Source organism: Calonectris borealis, chromosome 7 (assembly GCF_964195595.1).
Source record: "Calonectris borealis chromosome 7, bCalBor7.hap1.2, whole genome shotgun sequence".
Lineage (NCBI taxonomy): Eukaryota > Metazoa > Chordata > Aves > Procellariiformes > Procellariidae > Calonectris > Calonectris borealis.
Window position 1 is genome coordinate 2,766,416 of NC_134318.1, and position 20,733 is coordinate 2,787,148.

Consider the following 20,733-nt stretch of genomic DNA (forward strand, 5'->3'; position numbering starts at 1 on the left):
ACCCCAGAGCAGTTTGGTGCAAGAGCAAAACCTACTTGTTTTGGTAGCACTGAACAAACATATCAGTCGGTAAGATGGAGATCCTCCCGCTGCATGGGAACGGGCAGCTCTGTTTCTCAGGGAGGATGGTGGCGTTTGTGCTGGCACCCTAATTCAAGAAGAAGTAAGCATGGAGGGGATGCTGCCGCTGCGTGCATGAGACACCTACATCCTCTTCAGCCAGGGCAGCTCCTCGTCTCTTGTGCACCTGGCTGCAGGAAGAGCAAGCTGCTCAGGCAAACCTGCCTTAGACCAACATATAGGCAGCCATCGGCACCTATCACCTTGTGTCTTGCCGCAGGAGTCCAATTTGCTTTCCAAAGCGATGTTCTTGAATACAAGTGATGAAGAAGTGATCTTCCCGATACAAACTCTGCCATTAAGGCTCGTGAGTCAGCACCCAAGGAAGACAGCTGGAGCTGGCGTGAAATGGGTCTTGGTTGGTTTGGTCCTGGAAGTGATGCAGCCTGAGTTGAGTATGGAATGGTTGTGCTGTGAAATGAGTGGGTTCCAATTCAGTCCTGGTCTGGTCTTTCTTCTAACCCAGATGACCTGTTGCAACTTTGGACTTGAAGCTGCCTGCAAAGAGCCTGACTTGCTCTGAGGTTGTCCTGCGGAGACCTGATGCTGGCAAAACACATCTGTTGCTTGTTCAAAGTAAGGCACCAATTAGGAGTCCCATCAGATTTGCGGTTCCTGGGACTTGCATAACCCACAGGCAGGAGGAACCCTTCTTACTTAATGTCTTTGCTGCCATGAAAGTCACATCCAAAAGCAGTTCAAAACCAAGGGCACATCAGCACGGCCAGGGCAGACACATCTCCAGAGGTGGCTGACAGTAAATGCCCAGGGAGGGTATGAGCAGGGCTGTGGCATGGGGAGAGGACTTTCAAAACAATGTTTATGGCCAATACTTCAGACCTTATTATTTATCTTACATGCAGGGACCATAGTCAAAGGCAATACACTGGGGCGTGTGAACTGTGAGCCTGCTGTCCCAGGGCTCCACCGGCCCCGGCCTGGCAGCAGGTGCCACTGTGCTTTGGTCTGTGCATCAATACCCATGTCCCACCAGGAGAAGTGGGGGTCCCAGGTTCTCAGCAAGTTCTCGAGGGTCCATGGGGTGATGCAAGGAAGGGAGAATCTGGGCTATGACCTTGTGCAGCTCCCATGCTGACTGTCCTGTTTTCCCCAGCTGGCAGAAAGTGGAGAGGTCCAATATCTCAACTAGGAGAGATATGGGAGAAGTACACCCAGGTGGGACCCCAGTCTCTCATTCTTAGTAAGCACTGCACAGGAGCTGTGAAACACAGTGTAGACCAGAAACCGTTAATGCATTAATTGCTGGCTCAGGGATGGTTGTCCCAAATGCCAGGCTGGTTATGCTTGTTTTTCTCCACCTGTTTTTTTCCTGGATGCAGTCTCATGGGTCCACCTTGGCTAGACAGAGGCATGGCTGCTGGCGACAGTCCCACTGTGAGCAGGAGGCTGGGGTGCAGACCCCAGAGATCCCTTCCCACCACCATTGCTCTCCAGGCAGGAGGAGAGGTGATGGGGCTTCATGTGGTTGAAGGGGCCTGTGGACGCAGAGCCATCGTGGAGGGCTGATTGTCACACCTACCCACGTGAGATTTGCTTTGCACCCTTTGGATTTCCACTCTTGGGCTCTCCACACTGATAAAAGTCAGCCTGTCAGTGTCGTGTGAACCTGGTATTTCTTTCTCCTTTCCTGGGTGAGCTCTGCCTCTTCCCTTTCAATCCAGGCATGGTTGCGCCACCTCCTCTAGGCACCGTGGTTGTCCCTGTGCCTGCTGCTGGCACGCAGAGCTGACACGCGTTGCCAACGGGTACCTACACCGGGAAAGCCAAGCGTGAGCAGCCGGTGACCTGTCTGGCAACCCCAGAGCACGTTGCCCTTCGTATTACAGACGAGGCAGCTGGAATCCCTCTGCAGAGGTATGCCAAAAATGCAACTCCCAATTGCAGGGTGCCACAAGGCCTGGGTGTTCCCGGTGAAGGGAACGTTGCCCAACAGCTCGTTATCTGCCTTCAAGATGTGGCGCTTTGCTGCTGAGCTCCCTGGGTTTCGGGATACCACGTCTGAATCATCGGGCTGGAGAGGAAGAGCGGGCGGTGTGATTGGAGAGGGACTGGGCTTTTAGATGTTGACGGACAAGTCCCAGCCTCTCCGTGTCTCTTTATAAGGTGAGAGGACGGGTTCGCTCAGTGCCGCCGACCCTCCCGACTGCACGGACGCGCCTGGAGCAGCAGGTCAGGTTGATGTGCAATGCGTGCTCTCCTTCTAGCCCAGGCTGTTGCTGAAAGAAAGGATCCCAACCGAGTCAAGAGGCTTCATTATCCCTCCAGTTGTTCATTTTATGCGTGGAGAACTTGGGCGTTTTGGTCACCATTGCAGTTAAAGTGTCCTCTGAAAGGTCTGCTTTGCAGTTCTGCATCTGAGCTCCTCATTTTTTGCAAGCGTGAGCTCCGGTGCTTCCCAGTGAGCTGAGGGATCACTGTGAGTCCTCCTGGCTGTGGTTAGACATTCTTCTGGGTCTCCATCCATTTTGGCTGTGTGGAGGGGACGGGGTGTCCCTGCACCCCTAGCTTTGGCTTGGTTGGATTACCCGGGGCTGATGTGTGGGGAATGGCACCTCTGAGGAGGAGTAGGGACCATCTCTGCTCTCCTCCGTCCTGTTTGCCTGTGCCCAGGGACTCACAGCTGAGCAGCGGTTTGCTACTAGAGATAGCGGTTCTGGGTTTGGATCGTGGGACACGTTGCAGCCTCTCTTCTGAGGAAGGCACTGTTGGGCTCTTCTCAAGTTTGTTGATGTGCTCTGGTGCATGCTTTGGCTTGGTGCTGGAGGCAAGTGGTGGGAAGACCCACAGCTGAGTTGAGTGGTCCAAAACACCCAGGGTCTGAGCCCAGGTGTGCCATCAGGTGGTGCAGAAGCTCTGAAGCGTGGCAGCATGCGGCTGCGCCAGCTGGAGATGGGCAGTCGGGGGCTGGAGGAGATGGCCCCGCTGTGGCTGAGCTCTGTGGAGGCAAGGCTTCCTGGGCAGCGTGGGCAGGTCCCCTGCGAGGCAGGAGCAGGGAGGGAATGCTCCACCGCAGGCTGGCTCTGAACCACACTGGATACCTGGGGATGGACACAACTCCGATGACTTGCATGACCCCAAGGCTTGGGTGCAGGAGGTGGGGACCGTCATTTTGGTTGGTCCTACTGTGTTTTTACATCAAAGCCCAGGAGCCTCTTAGTGCGTGTTGAATGCCACAGGTATGCGCAGTGACTACTCCTTCCTCCTTTGCCACAAAGGCTTTAATCTCTTGGGATACCAGAAGGAGTTGCTTCTGTAAGTGGCTGAATGCTTGTCAGCGCTCTCACTGACATCTGTGGGCTTTGCGGCACAGCTTGTCACAGGTCACGGCTACCGTGGTGTGCCACCATGATACCTGGATGACACTGGCGTGGGCAGCAGAGCCTTCAGCTACGGTGGTGACCTCCAAGACATATGGGAAATCTTGGTGCCGCTGCTCAGGAGCTGGGCGAGGGGGCGTTGGGTGGAGGAAATCCTCCTCAAAAAATGTGCAGGGTGGTGAGCCACAGAAACCACCGGCCTGTGGGCTGTTGCCAATCATGGGGCAGTGGAAGGTCCTCTTGCATATGATGATGTGCAGGGCTGGCTGCAGATGTAGGGGTGGTGGACCGTGGGGGCAGAAGTCGGCAGGGATGGAGACCTCTCTGCCCAGGGAATGGGGAAAGGCCACTTCGGCTGGGTCCAGCCCAGCCACGGCTTTTTGAAGGGGACTTCTGCAGACCTCCGGTCCAACTTCCTACTCAGAGCAGGACCATCCCCAGTGTTAGTTCAGGTCAGCCCTGGTTTTGTCCAGCAAAGCCTTGAAAGCTGAGGTGTAGACCCAAGGGAAAGAAGCTGTTTCCTAAGTGACATGCTCATCAAGAAAATGTAATTGGTATGAAAACTCAGGGTGGGTTTTGCAACAGGAAAACAGCTCTGGGAAGCATATTGTTATATTTGGCGTGGGGAGGGCCCCTCTGGCATCTCCTAATTCCTGTGCAGGCTTGGCTTCTTGGTCCCTTGTAATCCCCACTGCTTGCTGAAGTGGCTATTTCAGTAATTTGGTCTGTCTCTGATGTCCCCAGGCATGGCCTGCAACGTCTTGCCTGCGTCTGCATGCAATTGAGCCTGGTGAGAGGTGGCCACTGTAACGCCTTCCTTCCTCCTGCCCTTCCTACCTCCCTTCCACGTGAGGTTTGGAGGGGCTACAGACTAAAAGCACCTTAAAATGGTAATTTGCACCAACGGATCCAGCCTGCAGTTGTGACCACTGGTGTTCGGCAGCTGGACGGGACAAGTGCCAGTAGGGGAGACTGGGTTTAGCAATGCTGTTTGTCTACAGGATCACGGGGCAATCCGACCGCTCCTTCCTTCGACCATCAGAGCAGTTTAATCCCAGAATGTCCTCACTTGCACGGGGAGATGTAGGCACCAAGGTGTTGGTGGTGGACTTGAACACAGAGCAAGACTTGAGTTGACACTTTGTTTTAATGTGTGACAGTGAGTTTTTTCCGTTGCCCACACGGTGCTGTGCGGTGGGTAGCTGTTCCCGTTTTCCTGAGCAGCCCAGGAAGACCTTTCCACGCTGGAAGGATGCTGGGAAAATGCACCCAGACACCTCCTCTGGGAGGCAGAGAGTCTTTTCTAGCTCCTGCAACAGAGTCACCAGGGAAATGGACTTCGCTGGACCTGTCCTGAAGTCCGGATCCCCTTGGGCTGGGGTGCTGGGGTCAGCAGAGCAACCAGGAGCACATGGCAATGAGCTATAAACCATCCAAGGCAGGGATGGAGCAAGGGAGCTCCTGCAGAATAGAGCTCCAACACGACTCCTCCTGCTTGGGGGAGGATGCTTTCCCTGAAAGCATCCCTGATGCTTTTCCCAGAGAAGGGGTGGCTGGAGGCTGCTTGTCCCACACTGCAGTTGCAGCTGGAGCAGGGCCAGGTGGGAAAGGTCAGCAAGATATGCTTGGGATGGGTTCCTAACTGCACAGGGGATTGGGAAGCGTTAGGAGGTGGATTTTGGTGGGAGATAATGCTGATGTATTAAGACACCACTCTAAATAACACAAAACTTAAGCCGGTGGCCCTCCACCCGCAGGGTGTAGATGTGGCTCTCAGGTGGACAATGGGCTCTCAGAGCCTGGTCACATCCCTGCAGAGCAGCGACCCCAACCTGGAGAGGGGACGCGCTTGTGCCAGGTGATGAGCGGCAGCACCGGCGGGCTTTAACACTCAAGGCGGGGACCAAAAAGCAGCTCTGTGGGGCCAAATCAGAGGTCTGGGTAGCCTCTGGTAGTGCCTGGAGGAGGAGTGCTGAGGAAGGACAAAAGGACAGGACAGCAGCCACAGACGTTGCTTTCCCTGAGCCCCTGCCAGCCCCCGCTGTGCCCGGTTCAGAGCCCCCCCAGGCCAGATGTGGCCTCTTTCCATTTCATCCCCTGCATCCCCTGGGGACCCCCAGCCCTCGCCACCTGTGTGCCCTGGGTGCTGCTGCTCGGCTGGCTTCAGCCAGAGCTGCAGGATGCTGCTGAGTGCCCAGTGCCAGGCAGAGGGTCCCATATGGGGCTGCAGCTGGCATGGTTTGGGCTCAAAGCGCCCAAAGCCTGTTGCAGCATCAGGCACTGCCAGCAGTGCCAGAGCTTCACAGCGTTTGCTCGTGCCTCCGATGCACCCACCACCCTGCTCACGCCAACCCCGTTACCTCCCAGGCGCTGCAGAGAGGCGAGATGTGGCTGCTGCTGGTGGCCCTGTGCCTGGCCCAGGGGCTGGGCGATGCCATCCCACGCGCCGGAGTGAGCCACGTCAACCCCGAGCAGTTCATGAACATTGTAAGTGCCAGGGGGTCAAACCCACGCCCTGCGGGACCCGGGCTTCCCCAGGTGGTGTGCCCAAAGTCCTCCCCGAGGGACCAGTCAGGCACATCCCTATCCCTTACCCTGGCATCTGCATCTGGGGTCAGCTGGGGGGCTTGGGGCACCAAGACTTTCCCATATTTGCATGGATGTCACTCACTTCATGCCCTGAGCTTGAGGTTGGCCTCTCCCTGGTCTTCCTCTAACGTAGATGGACCTTCAGGTCTCGTGTGTGCAGGCAGAGGTGACACCGGAGAGGGCGGGCGGTGGGAGTGGGTGTCGTTGGGTCAGGTGTGGGGTGACAGACACCAGTGGGTCACTCTCTCCTGTGTCCCTGCAGAGCCAGAAGATCCGTTTCCATGGGTATCCCAGCGAGGAGTACGACGTGCTGACGGAGGATGGCTACTTCCTCAGCCTCAACCGGATTCCCAACGGCAAGGGGGACGGTGGGCACTCAGGTGGGCTCGGTTTCACCGGGGGTGAAGCAGCCGTGACCCTGCTCAGAGATGAGGCAGGGAGCAAGGGGAAGCCAGTGTCAACACCCGTGCCTTCAGACACAGCTGGAAGAGGGATGAGCAGCTTTTGCCCAGCTGCCTTGAGCTGTCCCTGGGGATGCAGGAGCTCAGCATCGTGTTTCACTGCATTTGGGATAGGGCAGCGTGACCCAGCGAGCCCCAGCGGCTCCTTCCCCTTACCCTGGTCCAAGATTTCCAGATAGCTCAGGGCCAGGGGTGGCAAAAAGTCCTTCAAACAAAAAAAGCACCAGCAGAGCCGGGGAAATCATGGGAGAAAGGAATATTTAATGTGCAGTCTGCAGAAAATAGTACTGAGACACACAGGGCCGTTTTATTTCCATATGGGAAGGGGTTTTCTTGTGTGAAGTACCCAATTTCTCCTCTTCCAGGATCCAGGTCACCTGTGTTGATAGTGCACGGGTTCAGTTTAGACGGTGGCAACTGGGTGGACAACCTCCCCAACAGCAGCCTGGGCTTCATCCTGGCAGACGCGGGGTACGACGTCTGGATCGGAAACAGCCGGGGCAACAGCTGGTCCTGCCGGCACCTGAACCTTTCTGTCGACCAAGAGGAGTTTTGGGATTTCAGGTGAGGAGGCCACCAAGGATGGGGCTGGGATGCTGGGCTGCCAGCGCCAAACACCTGATGTCCATGGGAGGTTGGGAGATGAGCATCTCCTCCAGCTTCTCCCCTTGCTCCCCAGCTTCCATGAGATGGCCATGTACGACCTCCCTGCCATGGTGGGCTTCATCCTAAGGCAAACCGGGCAGGAGAAACTGTTCTACGTCGGCCACGCTCAGGGCAGCGCTCTGGGTGAGTGAGGAGGAGGAGCGGGCGGTGGGCGGGAGCGGGATGGCGGGATGCCACGGGAGAGGGGCATCAATATCTGTCCCAAACTGGAGACTGCCGGGGACAGGGCTGTGTTTGCCTGTGGGGCCACTTTCCCCACCTGCCTTCTTGCTCCCTCTACATGGGAGAGGATTGCCCACGTCTTGCCCATCCTGGGTTGTGCTCACCTCCAGGAGCCTTTCATTTTCTTCAGACCCAGCGTCTCAAACAGGAGGTCTGGGATGAGCGTTGCCGCTGTTGGGGTTATCTCACCCCAACCGTTGCGATCTCTCCCTGCTTTTCAGGTTTCATAGCGTTTTCGAGCATGCCACAGCTGGCTGAGAAAATCAAACTCTTCTTTGCGCTGGCTCCTCTCTATACCTTTCATCACGTCAAAGGCCCCGTGTTAAAGATAGCGTTCTTACCAGACGCGGTGCTGAAGGTACGTGAGGTGTTCGTTTGTTATTACTACCGAAACCAGGAGCTTTCGGCGACTCGTGTCCCCACTCACTGAGCCCATGCCTGTGGCAGACGTTGGAGACATGTGTGGGGAGATGAGTGATCCCAAGATCCCAAACAGCAGGGTTGTCCCTCTCCATTGAGGGACCCAGTTGAGCACAACCAGATTTCACCGTTTAAAGTATCCATCATTCCTGTTTATGTTTTTGCTTATTGACCTCACAACACCCCAGCCCATAACCCAGGAGGTGCTCAGAGCAGCCCCACACCACCTCCCTTCCACCCTTTGCTCCAGCGGCTGGAGAAGGGCTGGAAGGGGAGCTGGCACTCTCCCTGGATGTGCCTCCACCTGAGGAGCATCTGTCAATGGAGGTGGCAGATGAGTGGTATGAGTCTGGGCATCCTGGGCTGAGCTTTGGGAGCTGGTACCTTTGAGATGATGCACCAGGATGATGGGGATGATAGCATGGCGTGGAAAGGATGGTGATGGTTTCATGCTGCTCTGAGAGTTGGGTGCGACCACGGGTCAACCTCCTCAAGAGGTTGGCTAGTCCAAACGTGTCAACAGCCATATTGAGGAGTTGCCTGTCAGTGCTGTCTGGAGACAAGCAGCACGTTTCTCATGGAGAGGGGACGTGTGTTGCAGGACCTGTCATGACCTGTTTCCTTGCGCTCTTGCAGGCAATATTTGGAACAAAACAGCTGACTCTGGTGGGGAGGAAGGAGAGAGCCACCCTCGCAAAGACATGCAGCAACCTGCTAACAGCTGAAGTCTGTGAAAATGAGATCTTCCTTATTGGCGGGTACAACAGGAACTTGAACATGGTGGGTGCATCAGCCTCTCTAGGTCACAGCCATCTCCAGTTTTCCTAGACACCTGGAGATAGCTAATGAAATATAAAAATGAGTATAAAAAAAACCAAAATAAGGTGTGAAAAGCACTGTTCAAGGCAGCTGTTATTCTTTCAGTGGTGTTGGGGTGTTAAACCTAATGGAGGCTTCGGTAGGAAAGAATCATATGTAGACTTGTCCGCAAGGGAAAGGTAACCCCTGCCTCATTTTCTGCTAACCTGCAACAAGTTTACAGAAAAAAAAACCCCAAAAATTGACTGGACCAGTTGTATTTCCATTTTAAAGCAGTGGTTAACTGGTTTACCTTTAAAAGCTACTCCTAGCTCTGAACAGAATAAAGCTGCTGGAGAATATAAAGTTTATATTGCAGTTATAAGACAGAATGATTTTTTTGCCTAGACAGATTTTCATCATTTCCAACTCACTTAGAAAATACTTTCTTTTTCCCGTAGAGCCGACTGGATGTATACCTAGCTCATTTTCCAGACTATACATCAGTGAAAACTCTTCTCCACTGGGGACAGGTAGAGATTCTGATTTTATAATGATTGCAGCCAATGCTTTTTGTTTTAATCTGTGAACATGATATTTTACAACACTGGTTCACTCACCCTGGAGGCAGGTAAGGAGGTAGAATCAGACAAAGCCAATAAAAGTTATTTTGAAGTTGCTACACCAAGGTGTCGCAGAAGCCACAGCTGCTAGCTACTGCTTCTGGCTGGCCAGGGCAGAGCCACCCAGATGCCCACCTCCGTGCCGGGCAAGGACCCCACGTAGGTGTTTTTTGGATTCCCTCTTTGCTCTGGCCCACGGGATGGGCACCAGCAAGTACCAGCCGGGCAGGGCTGTGCTGGGCAGGGAGCGCTCGCCGGGGCCCTGCTGCTGCCCTTTGCTCGCCGTGGGGCTGGTCCAGGGCATTACCGCAGGGGTGAACCCTTTGCCTCTGCCTTTCAGACGGCCAAAACCGGGGAGTTCAAGCAGTTTGACTACGGGGAGAAGAACCAAGAGAAGTACAACCAGGTAAATGGGCACTCGTGGAGGAGGAGCGGAGGACGAGGCTGGCTAGGGCCAGGATGGGGGTAGCCTCCTCCGGTGGCCAAGGTGGCCCAAGTCCCCTGGGATGCCAGGGGCAGCACACCCCATTCCTTACTGCTATTAGTGTCAGACCCTGCGAATAACCAGAGTGCTTCCCCCCTCCCAGGCCACCCCCCCCTTGTACAGGATAGAAGCCATGACGGTGCCGACCGCCCTGTGGAGCGGCGGGGAGGACTGGCTGAATCCCCCTCTGGAGACCCAGCGCTTGCTCCCCCGCATCACCAACCTCGTTCGTCACGAGCACTTCCCCGAGTGGAACCACTTTGACCACCACTGGGGTCGGGACGCCCCGCAGCGCATGTACGGGCAGATGGTCGCTCTGATGGAGCAAAACCCATGAACGGTCCACGTGCTGCCCCGGGACGGAGGAGCCACCCGTTCCCACATGCCTAGGGGCACAGGTTTTGTGTGAGGGCTGCCACTCTGCTCTTCCCTTCTTAAAAATGTCTCCTATTACCCTGTTCCACACTGATTTAATGCCTTAAATGTAACGGTGTCATTTCTGCCTGCCCTCTGTGACTGGAGATTGCAATAAACTCTTGCATCACAGCCAAACTCCAACCCTTTGCTTGGTGGGCCTCACCGGGGTTGTGTTTGCACCCATTGCCTGGGCAAGGTCTGCAGGAGGCCCTGTTTGGTTTGGGGGTTCTTTTAGCTTCTGCTGGCTGAGGGCATTGCAAGCACAAAATTTTACTCCAGAAATTGAGTGTGCGCTTTGAGTTGTGGGTTTAGGTGAAGGAGGGGTGGAAAGTGACCTTGTCCTTGAGCCCTGGAGAAGCTGGAGGGGGTGAGCACTGACTGCAGGAGAGAAACGTTCCTCCCAGTAGAATGAAACCAGAGAGGTCCATGCACACCACACACCACAGGCCGATCAGCCTGACCTTGGTGCCGGGGAAGATCATGGAGCAGTTTGTTTTGAGGGCGCTCACGAGCCATGTCCGGGACAACCAGGGGATCAGGCCCAGCCAGCACAGGTTCATGGAAGGCAGGTCCTGCTTGACCAACCTGATCTCCTTCTAGGACCAGGTGACCCGCCTCGTGGATGAGGGAAAGGCAGTGGATGTGATCTGCCTGGACTTCAGTAAAGCCTTTGACACTGTCTCCCACAGCATTCTCCTAGAGAAGCTGGCGGCTCATGGCCTAGACAGGTCCACTCTTCGCTGGGTAAAAAACTGGCTGGACGGCCGAGCCCAGAGAGTTGTGGTCAACGGAGTTAAATCCAGTTGGCGGCCAGTCACGAGCGGTGTTCCCCAGGGCTCAGTGCTGGGGCCGGTCCTGTTCAATATCTTTATCAATGATCTGGACGAGGGGATCGAGTGCTCCCTCAGTCAGTCTGCAGGTGACACCAAGTTGGGCGGGAGTGTTGATCTGCTGGAGGGTGGGAAGGCTCTGCAGAGGGACCTGGACAGGCTGGATCGATGGGCCGAGGCCAACTGTATGAGATTCAACAAGGCCAAGTGCCGGGTCCTGCACTTCGGCCACAACAACCCCAGGCAACGCTACAGGCTTGGGGCAGAGTGGCTGGAAAGCTGCCCAGAGGAAAAGGACCTGGGGGTGCTGACTGACAGGCGGCTGAACATGAGCCGGCAGTGTGCCCAGGTGGCCAAGAAGGCCAACGGCATCCTGGCCTGTATCAGGAATAGTGTGGCCAGCAGGAGCAGGGAGGTGATCGTGCCCCTGTACTCGGCACTGGTGAGGCCGCACCTCGAATCCTGTGTTCAGTGTTGGGCCCCTCACTACAAGAAGGACATGGAGGTGCTGGAGCGTGTCCAGAGGAGGGCAACGAAGCTGGTGAAGGGCCTGGAGCACAAGTCTGATGGGGAGCGGCTGAGGGAACTGGGGGTGTTCAGCCTGGAGAAGAGGAGGTTGAGGGGAGACCTCATCGCGCTCTACAACTACCTGAAGGGAGGTTGTAGCGAGGTGGGGGTTGGTCTCTTCTCCCAAGTAACAAGTGATGAGATGAGAGGAAATGGCCTCAAGTTGTGCCAAGGGAGGTTTAAAGACGTGTAGATGAGGTGCTTAGGGACATGGTGTAGTGGGCATGGTGGTGTTGGGTTGACGGTTGGACTCGATGATCTTAGAGGTCTTTTCCAACCTTAATGATTCTATGATTCTATGATTCTATGACTCTATGACCTGTGAGGTGGTGAAAGGGAAACATCTAGGCCTTGGCGTTAGGCTAGGTCTTTCCTGGGAGATAACCCACCCACAACAGTGTCCCACGTCACTTCCTGGGGTACACCTTATGGCGAAAACCCAGCTGTGTTTTCTAGCAAGTTGAATTTAACATGGCCCACAGTGTTACCTAAGAATAACGCTCCGTTCTTAGCGTGTATATTTGAAAAATACCTACCTACCTATCTCTTCTTTCTATCCATCTGTCTATCCACCTAGCGATCCCTCTACCTACCTATTTATTCTATCCATCCATCCATCCATCCATCCATCCATCCGCTTACTTATCTATTCTATCCATCCATCTATTTGTCTCTCTGTCTGTCTGTCTGTCTGTCTCTCTTTCTGCCTATCCATCCATCCATACCTCCAAGAGGTGTGTGATGCTCACCTGTGAAGTCTCTCCAAGTTTAAGATGCGTGGGAAGAGCACTATAAACAAAAGGCAGGGGTCGAAAAGGGAATTTCTTGGGGCTCAGGGCAAGGGATCCCCCCGCAAAGCACTGATGATTTTGGTGAGACATTCCCAAACTGCCCACCCATCCCCTCGACACTGCACGCCGGATGCCCACGCAGAGACGGGACAAGAGGTGGGAAAACGTGGCCTGAGCCCATGCTGTAGGTAAATAGCCCCGAGATGCTGCGTGACCCCGTCCCATGCAACCATGGGGACCAAGTGGCTTTGCTGAGATAGCAAGCAGCACAGGGGCACTGGCTTTCGGGGGGATGGAGGGGGGGTGTTGCCAGCCTCCTCCTGCCCTCTTGCTCTGCTGTCCCATCTCCTTGGGACCCTTTAGCCCCAGGAGCGGGGCGCGCTGTGGCAGGGACAGCTGCGGGGTCGCAGCGAGGGTCCGTCATTTCGGAGCCTCTGCTTGAGCCTCCTGCATTAAGGCCACAGGAGCCAAGCTGGTGGTGGGGAGCAGGTGGAAGAATACTCCCAATTCGAGGTATTTCCCAGGGAAGAAGTGTTTGCCCCAGGTACGTTCCCACGTGGTCTGACTGGTCTCCATCTGACTAACCAGGCTGAAAACAAAGGTACAGGATGAAACGTCAAGCTTGCGGGACCTGTGGGCTGAGCTGCCCATATGTTCTTATGGGACGCTGCTTTCAGGGGCTGCTCCTGGGAGAGGAAAGGTTCGTTTTATGAGCACCGTACTCTGCCCCCGCTTTCTTTGCCCCTCCTTCCTCCCCTGCCAATGGTGATGGATGGATTCGCTGGGAGGGAAACCAAACTGCACGTGGCCACAACCAGCCACTGGCCCTGGACAGGGTGCTCTGCAGAGCCTCCTCATGATTGGACTCGATGATCTTAGAGGTCTTTTCCAACCTTAATGGTTCTATGATTCTATGATCACGCGTGACCACGCCGCTGCAAGGATGTGGTTGTCACCAGCGAGGGAAGAGCAAAGCTGCATGTGTTGGCATGACGCAGGTTGGAAGAGCCCTGCCTGCCCCTTGCAATGTCCCACGCTAGATGTGAGACGGGTCTGCGGGAGGGGGCTTATGGTGCCCAGAGCTGGGATCCCCCTAAGTCCTGCACGGCTGCCCTGCAGCACCACCTCGGTGATGCCCCCCAAGGGAAGAGTCAGACTGGGCTGCAGCATGGGAGTTTATTACTTAAACGGTTCTGAAAAACAAGGGAAAGAAATGTTACTGCGCACCAGGAAGAAGCTCGGAGGGGAAAACACCAGGGCACTCTGTGGTCACAGAAGGCAGAGAGAAATCACAAGACTGTGTTAGCTCACTAGATGGGTGTGAAGTAGGGTGACAGGAGATGTTCCTAGGGAGGAGAGAGCAGGGTGACAATCCTGGTACAAAAGCCAGTCATCCACAGGGCGTGGGAACGGGTGGCTCCTCCATCCCGGGGCAGCGCGTGGACCGTTCATGGATCTTGCTCCATCAGAGCGATGATCTGCCTGTACATGCGCTGAGGGGCGTCCAGGCCCCAGATGTGATCCCAGTGGGTCCAGTCGGGGAAGTGCTCGTGATGAACGAGGTTGGTGATGCGTCGGAGCAAGCGCTGGGTCTCTGCAGTAGAGGTAACCCAGTCCTCCCCACCGCTCCACAGGGCGGTCGGCACCGTCATGTCTTCTATTCTGTAAAAGGGCGGCGAAGTCTGGGGAGAAAAATAATCAGGTTATTCGCAGGAAGGTGAAGTAGAAAGGTGTCAGCTGGATTTTAGCCATCAGAGCTGCTGAAAGTCCCAGAGTATTCGCCTCCTGGGACATACATTTAGGAAACATGAGCAAATGTGACGTGGGGCAAATGCGTCCCACCAGGGGCGGACAAAAACCCAAAAGGTTGGGTCGGCACCAGCTGGCCAAAATGGGACCGAATGGTTGAGTGTTCATGGAGGCCCCAGACACCGAGGGAATTACAAGACGCGTGGGTGCAGGATGCACAGGGTGCCTTCGTCCTGGTCTCGGCCAATCTCATCCTCTTCTCTTAGCACAACCAAGTCATCCCTTCATCCTCGCAAGCAAGAGGTACCCCTTGCTTACCTGGTTGTACTTCTCCTGGTTCTTCTCCCCATAGTCAAACTGCTTGAACTCCCCGGTTTTGGCCGTCTGAAAGGCAGAGGCAAAGGGTTCATCCCATACGGTTAACCCCTTAGAGCAGCCCCACCACGGGGAAAGTGCGGCGGCAGGGTCTCTGCCCCAGCGCAACCTTCGTGTCTGGGCTGGTGTTTGCAGCTGCCCATCCCTCGGGACCCACAGCAGGGCGGCAAAGCGGTGGGGCAGCTGGCCTCGGCAGGGGGTTGGGCAAAGCAGATGGAGGGTGCTCAGGGGGTGGTCACTTGGGGTGTCTTTGAGCACATCTTGTTTCTACCATGGCGGGAGGGAGAAGGACTCATCCACTGTCCTGCAGTACTCGGTGGACAACCTCAACTGCTTACAATGAGTGCAAGTCACCTGGTTGTGTGGGGAGTTTCTCTTGGGCAATGTTTGGAAAACAAATGTTAGGTCTTCTGAGAGCTGCCAGCACCGTGCAGCTTTTCAGCCAGCCCTGGGGCAGCGTGACCGTGGCTGCCAGCCAAGGAGGTGATGAACCATGCTTGAACGCTTCGTAACCAGCAAGAAATGCAAGGTCCATCCACTCTCCCAGTCTCAAGATACTCACCGCGACTACTCAGACTATGCTTGAATTACAGTTAAATTAATGATCTTACTCTCTGAAGGAAGGGACAATTCAATGAGGATTTATTCGTGTGGACCTGGTGTAATTTTTGTCAGTCCAGGACTGTCCTCCTGGTTTCCTCCCCCGTTAGCCACCTGTATTTCCGAATTAGAGTCTTGCTGTCTTGCTCTTTCCCCAGCTGTTTATGCTAAAATATCTTCATCTTGGGGGAAGAAGCGTATGGATGTTGGACAAATTCAGCTGAAAATACTGGCTTTTTCCATCACTCGTGGCTCACTTTGTGATTGGCAATGGACTGTCATGTGCTCTTGCAGCAGTGGTCTCAGCTTTTTCCATCACCGCTTCCTTAGGCCATCCCTGGGGGGGATCCGTAGGTGTTCACGGAGCTGGGAGCTGGCTTGGCAGGGCAGGGGTTGCACCAGGGAACCAGCACGGCTCGTACATCCCCCAAGACTGGGGTTTCGGTGCTCAGGGAGTCCCTTTCAAGGGTGGGTTGTTTACAACAGGCAGAGGCTGAGCAAGCCCACGCATGGGGAGGCTGATGGCAGGGACCCGCGTGGCCTCCGAGGAAACACAGGGAGAGGGGATGCTTCGCCAGTCCTGCCACGACGTCTCTCCACAGGGTGAATGGAGCAACGTGGCAGACCATCAGCCCAGCCAGCCCAGGAATGACCGCTGGGTTACCAGGTGCGACGAACAGGAGAATCCCTACCTGGGCCCAGTGGAGGTAGTTTTTAGTGGATGTGTAGTCCGGGAAATGCGATAAGTACACGTCTGTTCGGCTCTGCCAGCAAAAGAAAGTCCTACTGCAAACAATACTCAGGCAGGAGTTAACATTTGTTTGAGGCTAAAGTCGACAGCACTTGGCTGTCCTCCAGTCTGCTGTTCATTCGCTTTGCCTAAGCTGCCCCAAAGCAGGATGCTGCGAACCTTACCTGGGGAAACCACTGAGGAACAGCTTCAACATGACCTCTGTGCCTTGAGTGCCCACCCAGCCTCCTGACTTCTCGGTCACAGACACTGATACCTCAGGCACCTCAGTGCCATTGGCAGCAGAAATCCCACTTTCATCTTTAGGTCAAGCTGACGTCAACAGCAATACAAGGACCTTGCCATGTCAGAGCTTTGGTGTTGGTATCTAGCCTGGCCTTCCACCGATGTCCGCTTCAAGACAATGCAAGTGAACAACTCAGCGTGCTCTCGTGCCTATACAGACGTGCGCTGTGTGTCCAGGCAGGTTGTACAAAGCTAAAACACCACGCTGGACTCAACAGCATCTCAAAATGAGTCTTTCATTTTCAATATTATGACCCGAGAGCGAGATAGCTCTTCATAATTAGTTTGCGCGAGCTTTCAGATTGGATTTCTTTCTCATCATTTGCTTGAGCTACCAACAGAAATAACGGGGACCCAAAACCCCCACCATTTTAAATCTCTTGACTCATCATTTTCATCCTCAGTGCCCCTGTCCCGTGACAGTATCATTGCTAAGTAACCCAGCCCCTAATGAGATGTGGCACCTACGATGATATTACGACATTTCTTGTTTGGTCGGCCAAAACCACACAGAAAAGTGCCTACCGTGTTCAGGTTCTTCTGGTTAAATCCTCCAATGAGGAAAAGCCCGTCTGCGCAGTGCCTGTCGAGCAGCCAGCAGCTGCACGCCCTGGCCAGCGCCGCTCTCGGCTCCCGTGCCAGCAGAGCTGCTTCTTTCCTCCCGAAAATCACCTGCCACGGGGCACGGACACGCTGGTCGGTCCCTGCCTGGCACTGATGCCGCTGGGGCAGCCAGCCTGGCATCTCAGGAGGATCGGTGGGTTCTCCTGTCCCCCGGAGGGGGGAGATCTGGGCATATTAACCCCCCGCCATGGGATGCCTCCCCATCTCCCCATCGATCCCAGCGGCACTGACCCAGCTGGGCGGTGGGAGCTCGGGGGGAGGTTTGCCCCAGTGGTACAAGCAACTCTGCTTCCTGATTTCGGCTATCAATTATTAACTGTGTAACTAATTGGGACAAGAAAACCAGAACACACCACTTACCTTAATCATTGCCTCCGGAAAATATAAAATACTTGCTACCGGACCTTTAGCCGAACGAAAAGTGTAGAGAGGACCCACCACGAAGAACATTTTGATTTTCTCAGCCAGCTGTGGCATGCTTGAAAACGCTATCAAACCTGAAAAAAAACCCCACAGGAGACCACAGAGGTCCTACAAGCAACTGCCACATGGACCCAAGCGCATCAATCCCCTCCTCGCATCCCAGATCCCGTTTGAGACGCAGGGTCTGAACAAAATGAAAGGCTCCTGGAGGTGAGCACAGGCTGGGCAAGACGTGGGCAATCCTCTCCCATGTAGAGGGAGCAAGAAGGCAGGTGGGGAAAGTGGCCCCACAGGCCAACACAGCCCTGTCCCCAGCAGTCTCCAGTTTGGGACAGATATTGATGCCCCTCTCCCGTGGCATCCCGCCATCCCGCTCCCGCCCACCGCCCGCTCCTCCTCCTCACTCACCCAGAGCGCTGCCCTGAGCGTGGCCGACGTAGAACAGTTTCTCCTGCCCGGTTTGCCTTAGGATGAAGCCCACCATGGCAGGGAGGTCGTACATGGCCATCTCATGGAAGCTGGGGAGCAAGGGGAGAAGCTGGAGGAGATGCTCATCTCCCAACCTCCCATGGACATCAGGTGTTTGGCGCTGGCAGCCCAGCATCCCAGCCCCATCCTTGGTGGCCTCCTCACCTGAAATCCCAAAACTCCTCTTGGTCGACAGAAAGGTTCAGGTGCCGGCGGGACCAGCTGTTGCCCCGGCTGTTTCCGATCCAGACGTCGTACCCCGCGTCTGCCAGGATGAAGCCCAGGCTGTTGTTGGGGAAATTGGAAACCCAATTGCTGCCATCTAAAATGAAACCATGCTGGAGCAACACAGGTAACCTGGATCCTGGAAATTACAGGGAAAAAAAAAAGTTGTTTGATGGGAGTACCTGGGAATGGGAAAGGAGCTGCCTCCATCTCCAGCCCATGGGAGTGTGATATTTTCATATCACAAATCGAAAGTCTTCTGCAGGGGAGAAAGTAGCTTCCCCTGCAGTTTTTTCTCTCTGCTAGTGCTTTTTCTCCTCCAGTGTGAAATATTTTTGCCACCCCTGGCCCTGAGCTGTCAGGAAACCTTGACTGAGGGCAAGTGGGGGGAAGGAGCCACCATGGCCCTCCTTCTCCGGGTGCTGGGGCTCACTGAGTCATGCTGCCCCGTCCCGGACACAGCAAAACACAGTGCGGAGCTCCTGCATCCCCAGGTCCAGCTCAAGGCTGCTCCCTCCCCACCAGTGCCCAGAGAAAAGCGCGATTGCCTCCCAGGAGGACCCACATCTCTTCCTGTCCCCACTCCTCGCAGTGCAGACTCCAGTCACACCCCTCTTTCTGAAAAGACAGTCCTCATTTTGCCTAGATGATCCTCGTTTTGCCTTCCCTGCTCAGGAGAAGAGGACCTGCCAAGCGTCACCTCGGGCTGATGAGTTCCCACCTCTGCTTCCAGCCTCCTCTCTGCCACCAGGAATCCGGTTCACGGTCAGGAAGTAGCCATCATCCGTCAGGACTTGGTGCTCCTCGCTGCGATATCCGTGGAAACGGATTATCTGGCCCTGCAAGGAGAGAAACCAGGGGGGAAAAAGGTGGCTGGGTTTGACTTGACTCCCGGCAGACCTTGTCCCAAGCACGACGTACATCAGAGGGTAAGTTGGCCCTGGAGAAGGCAGAGCTCAACCAGCAATGTTGTGTTTCTTGGCTGTGCCGAATGAGGCAATCCTCAAAAATTCAATATATTACTAGAGCTCAGCTGGGAAGGAAGCTCCCCAGTGTGGGGTCTTGTCCTTTTGCTTGATGCAGCGAGGAAAAGCCAGGGTGAGAAAGACACAGACTCCTGGGGAAGGTGCTGCTGGGGTCTGGAGGGACTGTGGGGAGCAAGTAATGGGTGGAGATGCTGCATGCAAGGAAGATGCTCGGGCTCTTGCCTTGCCCCCTCAAAAGTCCTTTCCACCTGTGGAGTGGCAAGAGGTGGGACACGCTATCTGACCACCTCCAGGTGGTCCTCAAGAGCTTCTCATTGTGGAAGAGCCGCTCTGAGAGGCACGGAGGGTGCCTGGAGCCCTGGGGACACCCCAGAGGTTCCCCTTACAGGTGGGGGCAAGGGGGTGACAGGAGTGACAAAGGAGCAATGCAGTGACCAGCTGGCCAACAACCCAGCGCAGCCCGGGTGGATGTGCCCAGACCCCCCACGGGTCCAGACACCAGGGTAAGGGATGGGGAGAGCCCGACTGGTCCCTCGGGGAGGACTTTGGGCACACCGCCTGGGGAAGCCTGGACCCCCCCAGCACTTACGATGTTCATGAACTGCTCGGGGTTGACGCGGCTCGCTCCCATGCACAGGAGGGCGTCACCCAGCCCCTGGGCCAGGCACAGGGCCACCAGCAGCAGCCACATCTCGCCTCTCTGCAGCACCTGGGGGGGTAATGGGGTTGGCGTGAGCAGGGTGGTGGGTGCGAGCAAACGCCGTGCAGCTCCGGCACTGCTGGCAGCACCGCCAATGCCTGATGCTGCAATGTGGCATGGGCATTTCCATCCCAAACTGTGCCAGCTGCAGCCCCATACGGGACCTCTGCCTGGTACCGGGTGCTCAACAGCATCCTTCTGCTCCAGCTGAACCAGCCGAGCAGGAGCACCCAGTGGCATGCGAGTGGCGAGAGCTGAGGGTCCCCAGGGGATGCAGGGCATCAGCGAGGGAAAGAGGCAGGGGAGAAAATGGAAAGAGGCCACATCTGGCCTGGGGGGCTCTGCGCTGGGCACAGCTGGCAAAGGTCAAAGTAGTAGGAGATGGTACTCACCAAAGCCTCCTCGCTGTGCTGAGTAAAGTTCAAAACCTGGTGATTTTCTGCTGATAAAATGTGCAAGAGGAGCTCAGAGGGGTTGAGCCCTTCCTCACCTCCTAAATATCTCCTTAGCTAGCCCCCTCCAGTCACGTGGTTTCTTGCCAAGCTTTTCTTGCTCATCCCGTTTAGCTTCTTAGTGTTGCAATGCAAAAAACAGAAAGAGAAGAAAAGTAAATTCCAGCAACTCTGTTTACCCTGGAAGCTTAACTCATTAACGGCTCTCTGCAACCAATATCATCTCTTTTTTGGCCTATATTTGTGCAGCATTAAGCAGGGCAAGAATTCATAGCGCCACAGCTTAGTTTCAGACTCTGGGGACAGCTGAGAAGGTTGCTTGCGCGAAGGCAGCCTGTACACATCCAGCGTGGCTAACGTGGACCAGAGCTACCTGGCTGCTGAGCCTCACAGCATCTGCAGAGGAGTGCCTGCAGAAGGCGTTTCTCCTTCTTTGAGTACGTGTGTGGGCACGTGCACAGAAATAGATCCAAAAGCATGTGCAAATTTGCCACAAATTCAGTAACGAAAAATGGAGAAAGAAGCTTCAGAAACAGAAGAACCAGCCAAATGGTGTTTAATAATTAGGTGGAAACAGGGGACCTTGAGCAATGTCACTCGCCAGAAGCAGTGCTGAGACATGCTTCCAGATCCCACCACAAGCGGTAGAAGAGGATCTCGTTTTCTTGATTCTACCTTGCCAACGGGACTATTCAGAGGTAAGTTCTGCAACTGCCAAAGCCATTAATCTGTCGGCTTGTAGCAGCAGCAGAGTAGCCCAGCACCAGGT

The 20,733-nt window shown here is 55.2% G+C and overlaps 2 protein-coding genes across 2 annotated transcripts; one reads left to right on the forward strand and one right to left on the reverse strand.

Annotated features, from left to right (window-relative positions):
* The first annotated feature begins 5,921 nt into the window (after positions 1–5,921).
* Positions 5,922–10,226, forward strand: LOC142084021 (lipase member M-like). Its single transcript, XM_075154049.1, has 9 exons — positions 5,922–5,945; positions 6,310–6,427; positions 6,874–7,072; positions 7,188–7,297; positions 7,618–7,754; positions 8,453–8,596; positions 9,076–9,147; positions 9,578–9,643; positions 9,825–10,226. The coding sequence occupies exons 1-9, from the start codon at positions 5,937–5,939 to the stop codon at positions 10,056–10,058; spliced, it is 1,089 nt and encodes a 362-aa protein (XP_075010150.1). The 5' UTR covers positions 5,922–5,936; the 3' UTR covers positions 10,059–10,226.
* A 3,343-nt stretch (positions 10,227–13,569) lies between these two features.
* LOC142084022 (lipase member M-like) lies at positions 13,570–19,503 on the reverse strand. The gene is made up of 9 exons (XM_075154050.1): positions 19,402–19,503; positions 18,548–18,665; positions 17,767–17,965; positions 17,542–17,651; positions 17,071–17,207; positions 16,612–16,758; positions 15,743–15,814; positions 14,394–14,459; positions 13,570–14,008 (listed from the first exon to the last, which is right to left on the reverse strand). Exons 1-9 carry the CDS (start codon positions 19,501–19,503, stop codon positions 13,775–13,777), a joined length of 1,185 nt encoding a protein of 394 aa, XP_075010151.1. The 3' UTR covers positions 13,570–13,774.
* Between the last annotated feature and the right edge of the window lie 1,230 nt (positions 19,504–20,733).